Source organism: Chroicocephalus ridibundus, chromosome 9 (genome assembly GCF_963924245.1).
Source record: "Chroicocephalus ridibundus chromosome 9, bChrRid1.1, whole genome shotgun sequence".
Taxonomy (NCBI): domain Eukaryota; kingdom Metazoa; phylum Chordata; class Aves; order Charadriiformes; family Laridae; genus Chroicocephalus; species Chroicocephalus ridibundus.
This window is the reverse complement of record NC_086292.1, coordinates 667567-678102: the sequence shown is the minus strand read 5'-3', so window position 1 is coordinate 678102 and position 10536 is coordinate 667567. Positions and strand designations below refer to the sequence as shown.

The 10536-nt window shown below is 54.2% G+C and overlaps 2 protein-coding genes across 2 annotated transcripts; one reads left to right on the top strand and one right to left on the bottom strand.

Moving 5' to 3' along the window:
- The first annotated feature begins 1409 nt into the window (after positions 1 to 1409).
- ERCC6L (ERCC excision repair 6 like, spindle assembly checkpoint helicase) lies at positions 1410 to 6102 on the top strand. Its single transcript, XM_063347511.1, is given in 3 exon segments — positions 1410 to 4666; positions 4668 to 4716; positions 4718 to 6102. Coding segments are annotated over 3 exon segments (3516 nt in total). The 5' UTR covers positions 1410 to 1424; the 3' UTR covers positions 4943 to 6102.
- Positions 6103 to 8626: 2524 nt separating this feature from the next.
- PIN4 (peptidylprolyl cis/trans isomerase, NIMA-interacting 4) lies at positions 8627 to 9726 on the bottom strand. The gene is made up of 4 exons (XM_063347515.1): positions 9645 to 9726; positions 9498 to 9565; positions 9228 to 9347; positions 8627 to 8802 (listed from the first exon to the last, which is right to left on the bottom strand). The coding sequence occupies exons 1-4, from the start codon at positions 9682 to 9684 to the stop codon at positions 8644 to 8646; spliced, it is 387 nt and encodes a 128-aa protein (XP_063203585.1). The 5' UTR covers positions 9685 to 9726; the 3' UTR covers positions 8627 to 8643.
- Between the last annotated feature and the right edge of the window lie 810 nt (positions 9727 to 10536).

The following is a 10536-nucleotide window of genomic DNA, read 5'->3' as shown; positions in this document are numbered from 1 at the left end:
CCCAGCCCATATCAGTGCTTGGGATTTCCCTGACCCAGATGGAGGACCTTGCACTTGGTCTTGTTGAACTTCACGAGGTTGGCATGGGCCCATCTCTCCAGCCTGTCCAGGTCCCTCTGGATGGCATCCCTTCCCTCCAGCGTGTCAGCCGCCCCACACAGCTTGGTGTTGTTGGCAAACTTGCTGAGGGTGCACTCAATGCCACAGGCATAGGCAGGGGTGGCGAGCTGAGGGGGGACCGGGCGGACCAGGTGAGGGCAGTCTCAGTGCTGACGGTGGCTCTCGTAGGCTGGTGGGCAATGCCAAGGTGGCAGCAGGCAAGAAGGAGGAGGAGCGGTACTGGCGGTGTGCAGTGGGGTGGCCTGTGCGGGGACGGGAGTGACGGGGATGGGGGGGTGATGCAGTGAAATGCCAAAGTTAAGACTCAATAGCCTCGGTGACTATTAAGCAGATATTCTTTATTGCAGCACCGGGTGCACAGGGGATTGGTCCACCTAATTTGGACGCCAACTGATTTAGATGTACAGTTTAAATACATTCTATGTATACATATTCACTAGTTTTCCAAGAAATTATTACCTATTTGTTATCTCCTGCATGCACACTAGAGTCTCTCAGTGGTCTTCAGAGACATCTGGTGGTCATTTACTTCCTCCACTCCTCTTCATCGTCGTGACCTTCTGGGTGAACTGCAGGCCTCTACTCTATTCCTTTATTCTTGCTGGCGCATCAGAAGTGTTAGCTTTGACTAGTCTCTGCATTCCTCAGTAATCCTGGGCCCCTTGTTTTGAGAGATAAGCGTCTACTACAAGGTTATATTGTCCTAAAGCATCCTTTCTTAAAAAATAGGATATAAGTTCTGACATTTAATACTACAATTGTTGCATCTGCTCTTTGTACAGCCTTAAGGCGTCCAGTCTCCTAAATTAAGCTCCTACTCTAATTTACAGTTCCAATATATTAAGCCCCTACTTCAATTAGTTTACAGCTTTAATATATCCAACCCTACTTCAGGGGGGACAGGGATGAGGGGGGCGGCGGGCTGAGGGCGGGCCAGGGTGGTGGGGGGACCGGGTGTGGGCAGTCTCATTGCTGACGGTGGTTCTCGTAGGCTGGTGGGCGATGCCAAGGCGGCGGCGGGTGACGGGGATCTGGAGGAGGCCCTGCGGCTGTTCCGGCTGGCCGCTGCCATCCGCCCCAGCGAGAAGCTGCAGGGCCGCATCCAGCGGGTGGTGGAGGCGCTGGCGGCAGTGGCGGTGGCAGAGGACGAGGAGGACGAGGAAGGCTTCGTGGATGTCTGCGGCAGCGGCCTGCTGCTCTACGGGGAGGTACACGAGAAGCTCTTCCAGCACCAGCGGGAAGGCGTCGCCTTCCTGTACCGCCTGCACCGGGAGGGCAGGCCTGGCGGCATCCTGGCCGACGACATGGGCTTGGGCAAGACCGTGCAGGTCATTGCCTTCCTCTCGGGCATGTTTGACAGCGAGCTCCTGCGGCATGTCCTGCTGGTGGTGCCCACCACCCTGGTCAGCACCTGGCTGGCCGAGTTCGCTCGCTGGACCCCCGGCGTGCGCGTCAAGGAGTTCTATGGCAGCAGCAAGACGGAGCGCACCAGGAACCTGGAGAAGGTCCGGAGGAAGAACGGCGTCGTCATCACGACCTACCAGATGCTCATTAACAACTGGAAGCAGCTTGCCAGCAGCAACGAGCAGGAGTTTGTCTGGGACTACATCATTCTTGACGAAGCGCATAAAATCAAGTGCCCCTCTACCAAAACGACCAAGAGTGTATATACGATTCCTGCAAAGCATCGCCTCCTCCTCACGGGCACCCCAGTGCAGAACAACCTGCGGGAAATGTGGTCCTTGTTTGACTTTGCCTGCCAGGGCGCTCTCCTGGGAACGGCCAAAACTTTTAGAATGGAATATGAGAATCCTATTACTAGGGCAAGGGAGAAGGATGCAACTCTAGGCGAGAAAGCACTGGGGCTAAAGATATCCGAGAATCTAATGACAATTATAAAGCCGTACTTCCTCAGAAGAACCAAAGAAGATATCAAAAACAAGCCTGACAAACCAGATGCTCCTCTTCCTGAGGATCCAAGTGAGAATTGTGCTCCTGCCATGCCATGTCTCACTAGGAAAAATGACTTTGTTGTGTGGGTGTACTTGGCGCCAGTGCAGGAAGAAATCTACAGGAACTTTCTCTCTCTGGATCATGTGAAAGAAGTGCTGCTGACAACCCGATCGCCTCTGGCTGAGCTGACTGTCTTGAAGAAGCTGTGTGACCACCCCAGGATTCTGTCTGCAAGAGCATGTGTCCAGCTGGGCTTGGAAGAACAGGAGTACTCTGAGGAGGATCACGGGAGTGAAGCAGGTACGCTTTCAGGCGCTAGTAAAATAGACCATCTCTCTGATAAGACTCTGATTCAGGAGTCTGGAAAAATGCTGTTCCTTGTAGGACTTCTAGAAAGACTGCGAGAGGAGGGACACCAAACCCTGGTATTCTCACAGTCGAGGAAGATGTTGGATATCATAGAGCACGTCTTGTCTTGCAGACAATTCAAGATCATGCGTATTGACGGGACGGTAACCCACCTAACAGAACGGGAGAAGCGCGTGAACGCCTTTCAGAGGAACAAGCACTACTCTGTCTTCCTGCTCACTACGCAAGTTGGTGGCGTTGGTTTGACCTTAACAGCAGCTAGCCGAGTGGTGATCTTTGACCCCAGCTGGAATCCAGCTACAGATGCTCAGGCTGTAGACAGAGCTTATAGAATCGGGCAAAAAGAGAACGTAGTAATTTATAGACTGATTACCTGCGGTACAGTGGAAGAGAAAATATACAGGAGACAAGTATTTAAGGATTCATTAATAAGACAGACTACCGGTGACAAGAAGAACCCGTTTAGATATTTCTCCAAACAGGAACTAAGGGAGCTCTTCACATTAGAAGATACTCGAACATCTGCAACTCAGATCCAGCTGCAGTCTTTGCACGCCACCCAAAGAAAGACTGACCTGCAGCTGGACGAACACATCGCCTATTTGCACTCTCTGGAAATGTTTGGCATTTCTGATCATGACTTGATGTATACGAGGGAAATAGCTCATGAGGAGCAGGCGGAGAGTCAAGAGGCCCAGCAGTACATCCAGCAGAGGGTACGGAAAGCCCACGAGCTGGTTCAGTTAGAGTCGCAGCTCAGAGACCAGAGGATGGCGGGGATCAGAAATGCTTGTGAAGAGACGTGGCAAAGACCACCCGAATTGGTTCCCCAGCCAAAGAAGTTGTCTCCAGGGCTGAACAACATGGATCGCTTTGTGTCACCACCAGTAGCTGATAAACGTGAAAATACCCAAGTTATTGACCTCACAGAGGACCAGAAGGTCCAGGTTCTTAATGTCAGCTCCAAAATGACAAGTCTGACTATCGGTGACTTGGACAAAGAGGAACTGGCACAAGAGGTCTCCAGTATGGATACAGAGCTGCTCAATACCAGCAAGACAGTGAAACAATCAGATACAGAAGAATCTGAGCAAAATCTTGAATCAAGCATTATACCATCATCACCTGGACTTTATCCACTTGGTAAAGAGAGTGAAAGTCTCGAACAGAAACAGTGTTCCCATGTAAGTTCAGATAGCTTGACTGAGGCAGGGAATGGCCTGTCTGGGCATCGTCAGCATTCCTTTAATGAGTCTGGTATCGATGATGATTCCAAAAGGTTAAGAGATGCAGAAATGTCAGATCAGGTACTTGACCCACATACTGCCTTGGGGACAGATAATGACGTTCCTGAGCTAGCTTTGGCTGCCACGGTGCCAAATTTATCAAACATTACACCAGAAATCCATGGTAGGCTCCAGAAATCTCACGTGTTGGAAGCCAGCTTGGAGGATATGTCTGTGCCTTCTCTCCAGGATCAAGTTGACTTCAATCTGGTCCTGGAAGAGTCTGAAGAAGGATGGCAGGATGCCTCAAATGGGGAAAGATCACCGGAGCACCCAGAAAAGGAGGGCTTCCAGCTAGAAGCAGAAAGCTTTTGTAAGTCTCCAACAAAAAAATCTCCAACTAAACCTTGTCTAAGCGAGCACAGTAACTGTGGAAAACCCTGTCACACAGCTGAAGAAGAGCCATGTAACTCCCTGCAAGAGAGTGAAGCATCAGAGGAAAGCAGTGGTGTCTTTGATTTTGGTAGAAAGAAAAACGTAAGAAGGATAGTTTCAGACAGTGAGGATGAAGACCATTCCATCATGATTTTGGAGGAAAACCAGTCTGAAAAAAGGCCCTCTTCCCTAAACAGCCCTCTGCATCAATTTCTGGAAGGATTTAGCGCATCCACTCCTAAATGTGAGAGAAGTGTAGCAACAACCATCTTTTCTCCCCAACTAACTAACACTAGTAACAGGTCTACTGCTTCCAGGCGATCTCTAATCAACAAGGTTGTAGACGAGGTTGAGGATATTGGAGAAATCATGGGAAGCACTGGTGATGATGAAGATGATGATGACAGCAATGAGGAACAGGATGACCTTGTGGAAGAAGAAGCTGAGGAGTGCAGCGGGGAGTCTGCTGAGCCTGAAGAAGAACCTGCTGGAGAAACACTTGATACAGATGAAGAATCCTTCCATCTGGAGAGTATGGCCTCTGAGCAGTCGGAAGCAGATGAGACAGGAGGAATCCAGTGGTGATGCTGAGCTTCCATCAGGTGAGCAAATAAGACTACTTCACCCAGGAAGGCGCCTCTGAAAAAGAGGTTGGTCAGAGTTCCTCTGCTGCTGTAAGCGATTACAATACGTTGGTGGGCAGAGGGAAGAAACTTAAGGATGATGGAAAGCTACAGGAGGCGTTGAACTGTTTCCTGCAAGCTCTTGACATAAAACATGGAGATCCTGAAGTCATGCTTATGACTTTAAACTTATATAGAGAGCTAGCCCAGAAATGAAATATGTGTACCTTTATTAAGAGCAGTCTTACTTTTTCTCATTAAATGTTTGTCTGAACTACATCACTGTAACTTTTTGACCTAGCTTAAGGCTGACGGATACAATATACACTTCTTTCAGGGTGACTGAGCAAATTCAGCATCTCCTCCTGCGTGAGGGAACAGTCTGAGAATCTAGTTGTCAGGTGGTGGGGAAGGGACCTCACTGTGGACTCAGTTCACAAAGATGGAAACAGTTCATGCTGCTGTTTGATTTGTTAATAAAAAAAGTTGTGTTTATGTCTAACCCCCTCTCCAAGCTTGCAGCCCTGGCTTCATCTTTCTGCTCTTTGGATCCTGTGGCTGCCTCTCCCCTGAGAGGACGCTGAGGGTGCGCTTCCAGGGCAGCTTCACGCAGTCTAAGCTCAAGCTGCTGTAGTTCCTCCCTCCTTGCCTTGAAATAAGCTGATGTGGCTCCTGAATGTCACCCACCCTTTGGGTGAGCCGCAGGTGGGTGCAAAGGAGAGAGCAGAACTACTGCAACCTGGTTTTAAGTTGGTCTGAGAGCGCATTTGCTGTGGAGAAGGGGAGCTCCTCCAAGCAATGGAGGCCAGCTCACCATCTGCCCGGGGCCGGGTCCAACACGGAGCGCGGTACTGCAGAAACCCTTCTGCTCCAGCCCCTGCCAGATGGGGGTTGCTGCAGAAGGGGTGTGCAGGTGTGGGGCTGTGGAGGAGCGTAACAGCAATTAGACCTTGACTGTGTCAAGGGGCTGAACACCTCAAACTTTTTGATATCACTGGAGGAATCAAGGGCTTCAAAGGAGTCTCTAACCTGACTTTGTGGCCGCTCCCCCTTTATTTCCAGTAGGTTGACCCCAGCTGGATGCCCGGTGCCCACCAAAGCTGCTCGATCACTCCCCTGCTCAGCTGGAGAAGGGAGAGAAAATACAACAAAAGGCTCCAGATTTGAGATAAGGATGGAGCGATCACTCAGCAGTTACAGTCATGGTCAAAACAGACTTGAGGCTTGGGGAAAAATTAATTTAATTTATTACCAATCAAATCAGAGGAGGATAATGAGAAATAAAACCTAAATCTTAAAACACCTTCCCCCCACTCCTCCTTTCTTCCTGGGCTCAACTTCACTCCCAATTTTCCTTACCTCCTCCCCCCAAGCCAGCGCAGGGGGATCAGGAATGGGGGTTGTGGTGGGTTCATCACACGTTGTCTCTGCTGCTCCTTCCCCCTCACACTCTCCCCTGCTCCAGCATGAGGTCCCTCCCACGGGAGACAGTCCTCCACGAGCCGCTCCAGCGTGGGTCCCTTACACAGGGTACAGTCCTTCAGGAACAGGCTGCTCCAGCGTGGGGGCTCACAGGTCCTGCCAGCAAACCTGCTGCAGCGCGGGCTCCTTTCTCCATGGGGCCACAGGTCCTGCCAGGAGCCTGCTCCGGCATGGGCTCTCCATGGGGTCACAGCCTCCTTTGGGCACCCACCTGCTTGGGCGTGGGGTCCTCCATGGGCTGGAGGTGGGTATCTGCTCCACCGTGGACCTCCATGGGCTGCAGAGGAATCTCTGCCCTGGTGCCTGGAACACCTCCTCACCCTCCTCTTCAGTGACCTTGGTGCCTGCAGAGTTGTTGCTCTCACACACTCTCACTCCTCTCTCCGGTTACAGTTTCTGCAGCAGTTTTTTTTACCCCCCCTTCTTAAATATATTATCACAGAGGCACTGTCACTGATGGGCTCAGCCTTGGCCAGCGGCGGGTCCCTCTTGGAGCCAGCTAGCATTGGCTCTGTCAGACACAGGGGAAGGTTCTAGCAGTTTCTCACAGACACCACCCCTGCCCCCAACGCCCCCGTTACCCCTATCTTGCCACACAAGCCCAACACAGTAGGACAGTCAAAGCCTGTTCTTGCACAAAGGCAGCAGGAGGGGGAAATATTGGTTTTAAAGCTTTGAGCTGCTTTTTGTCTGGTAAGGAAGTCCTCCTACCCTCATCCCACATACAGTTCAGCTGCCATGGATTAAATATATCTCTCTGGTACTGCAGGCACAATGAAGCTGTGAAGGGGGTTCATAGTTCAGAACCATGCAAGCTTAAAATTGGAAGAACCTTGTCCTGGCTTTAGCAATGCTCTGCTTATCTGCCATGCCCCTCTGCCATCACGCTGAGATGAACCTGGCCTGGGGTTCTCACCACTATGACCGTCTTCTGTACGGTCTTTCCTTGTGACAATACAGCGGTGAATTTTGATGCTTCCTCATGCCACGTGCATGTTTAGTGCCTAGCAAGTTTGCCTTCTGTATTACAGCACGATAGCAAGGGGTACTTTCACACCTTGCTGAGTTTTGCCACTTTTGGAGAGGGAACTAGTCTGTTGAATTTGAATCCCTTGTACTAAGGAGACTCGACAAACACAAACAACAATCCTGTTGGTACAGGAGATGTGCCAATGTGCTAATAGGTAGAACAAAGCTCTGGTAGCCTGGAAACAAGTGGTTTATTAATAGAGCATCCCTTAAATGAGGCCACATCTGCTCTCATACTGCAGAAAGGCCTGTCTGCCTTTCGTAACAAAATATTAATGAACTAGAGCTTTGCAATCATTCATTGGCATCTCTGAGCTTTCCATTCTCTTAACAAAACAAACACCCCAAAAAGGGAGGGAGGAGAAAGACCTGCCCTGGTTTCAGTCTCACCTCTTCCTTGTCTGTCATCTTGGGACAGGCCTTTTGTTCTCTTTGATGGTTTCTCCCCATCTCTGAGCCCTCTGGCACCGCACGCTGCTCGCCTGCAAACAAAGCCAGTGTCTGTTGCTAGAGATGTGCCTTGTTTAGGTGCTGTCTTTCAGCAGGAAGGGGATCACTGCGCTGGGATATTTATTGCTAAGATCCAAGAGGCAGGAGACATACTGGGCTGTCTCATTCGCATCAATCACGCTGTCCTTCAGGCGGCCTTACCAGAAGGATGAGGCACAGCCTGCTAGGCTCGAGACATGTACCGCACGTAGCAGCAGGGGAACGCAGGAAGCAACAAGCAAGCATTTAGTGGCTTTTCTCTTACTCAAGCTTAAGTTACACAACTTCTTACTGCAGCTCCAAGTGGATGAGAAGTACCTTTAGGGATGGGTAACTTCGTATTCAGGACTCCTTCCCCCAGCTCCCCTTCCCCAGCACTGCCCACCAGGGTGCCTCCAGCCCCGGCCTGACCCTCACCTCTACTGGGAAACTGCGAGAACGAGCCGCCTGCCCAGGGCAGTGACCACGAGCTCTAGCTGTGGCATCACCCACCCTCCACCAAAGGGACCGTCCTCCCATTCCCAGTCTGAGCTCTGGAGCAGAAACTGCAACATGGGAGCTGTCTGCATCCTCACTGGCAAGGACGGGGATAAAGAGCAAGGCCCTGGGGAACCCTCTTTCCCTTTCTGCATCATTTACGTTTGCAGATAAATCCTAAGCAAGGGCCTGGCCTGCCAGGCACAGCAGATTTCAACAACTGCAAAAAGCTCTTATTTCACCTTTTCCAGGGAACGCTTTACCTCTCTAGGCAGGGCCCTGTTCTCTGCCAGCTGCAATCTGTGCATCCTGCCACGACGGCAGGGGCAGCCGGCTGCCTCCAAGCATGCCGCTGGTTATGACCGACTTGGCTCCAAGGTCAAGGTGTCTGGGAAGCTCTCGGGATTCAAGCAGTCAACAAGGTAATGGTCATTCATCTTTTATTTTCTGCCTTCCACCATGATAATGTGGTAGCCGAACTTTGTTTTGACAGGAGGGTCTGTATACACTGGCTTGTCCATGCTGCTCACGGGCAAGGCAAACGCCGCTTCCTGGAAAGGTCCCACCATGGAGCCTCTGGTCATCCAGCCCAGGTCTCCCTGGAAGAAGGAACCATCAGGATTAAACTTTGAGAATCTCCCTGCAACAGTGGCTTCATTGGCAGGGAGGGTGGAGAGGATCGCCCCAGGACCCCCCACTGACTGTCCCCGGCACCCACTCAGCATCCTAAGCAGAGCTGAGGCTCTGCTGCAAATAAGTACTTACAGCTGAGCCCCTGGCACCTGCCTGTGCCTCTGCCCAGCAGTTAAGGCTGCCCCAGACCAGTGTTTGCCCACCCCACTGGGAATGCTGTGGGTGCTGTGCCCAAAGCTATTGAAACAAGGTTTTTGAAGGCACCCGGGAAGGAATCCCCAGCAGCAGTCTCCACCAGCACACTGTGATGGCCAGCACGACACCAGGTTCCCCCGAAGGCCACTATCCCCTGCCCAGCCACGCTCCCCTCCCCTGAGGACACAGCACCTACCCCTTGCCGGGCCTTGTCCTCGCTGTACTGCGAGGCGACCTCGCTGAAGCGCAGGCCGGACTTCAGCTTCTCCATGGCCTCCATGGCTTTGCCGTGCTTCTCGCACAGGATGTGCCGGACCTGGAGGGACGGTGGAGCGGGGCCACGGCTGTGGTGGGTCGGGGGAGGAGCGGGGAGAACCCCCCGGCTGCCCCGGGGGGGAATCTGCCCGGCTCCGGGGGTCCCTGCCCGGCACGAGGGGGTCCCTGCCCGGCCGCCCCCCAGACTCACCTTCACGGCGTTGCCGCCTCCCTTCGGGCCCTGGGCTTTGCCCTCGCTGCTGCCGCCGCTGCCGCTGCCTGTGAACGCAGCGCCCTTAGACCGGCCCGACCCTCGCCGCCCGCGGGAGCCCGGCCGTTCCCCCCCGGCCCCGCTCACCCTTGCCCGCCTTGCCGCCGCCTTTCGCTTTGGGAGCCATCTTGCCGCCGTCAGCGCGCCGAGGCCCCCAGGCTGCCCGCGGCGCGCCGGGCTGGAGCTGTCCCCGCCGCCGCCCCTCCGCCCGGCGCCCCGCGGCCGCCCCAGCCCCGGCCCAGCCCCAGGACCCCGCCGGGCCCGGCTGCGTGCGGGACTCCCGTAGGCCGGGCCGTGCGGCCGCCCCGCGCTGTCCCCAGCATCCCCCCAGCTGCCAGGGCTCTCCCCAGCGCCCACCCAGCACCCTGGGCTGTCCTGGCACCCACAGCCGTCCCCAGCACCCGCCCTGGGCTGTGCCTGCCGCCCACCCTGCTCGCCCCCAGATGGGTGCCCAGCCACCCGGCACTGACTGTCCCCAACGCCCACCCTGGGCTGTCCCCAGTGTCCACCCAGCACCGGGGCTGGCCCCAGCACTTACCCAGGGCTGTCCCCGACACACAAGGCTGCCCCTGGCGCCCATCCCACCTGCCCCCAGGACCCCAAGTCTGTCCCCAGCCCCCCACGCTATCCCCAGCCCCTATCCCAGGCCATCCCCGACTCCCTGCAGCGTCCCTGCGCTCACCCAGAGCCACTGGGGACACACGAGTGCCTGGCAGACGCCATCAGAGGCTCTGGCAATGGGGCTGCGTGGGCCCCACGCTTGCCAGCGTCCCCTTGAGCCACCCAAGGGGCATCAGGAGGTGCCTATCCCCCCCCATCTCCCCCCAGCACCCTTCCCCAGGGCTCCGGCCCCCCTCAGCAGCCACAAGAACCAGCACGCACAGGCAGCCGTCAGCAGGGAGCAGTTTACCAAGCTGGCGAGATTAAAAAGTACAACATTCAGAAGCCCGCACCACGGCGGGACCAGGGGATGCCGCCG

Coding starts and splice junctions, on each gene's coding strand:
- PIN4 (XM_063347515.1), bottom strand. CDS start 9,684: ATGGCTCCCAAAGCGAAAGGCGGCGGCAAGGCGGGCAAGG. Junction 9,566..9,644: donor CGGCGGCAAGGCGGGCAAGG/GTGAGCGGGGCC, acceptor CTGCGTTCACAG/GCAGCGGCAGCGGCGGCAGC. Junction 9,348..9,497: donor GAGGCGGCAACGCCGTGAAG/GTGAGTCTGGGG, acceptor CCGTCCCTCCAG/GTCCGGCACATCCTGTGCGA.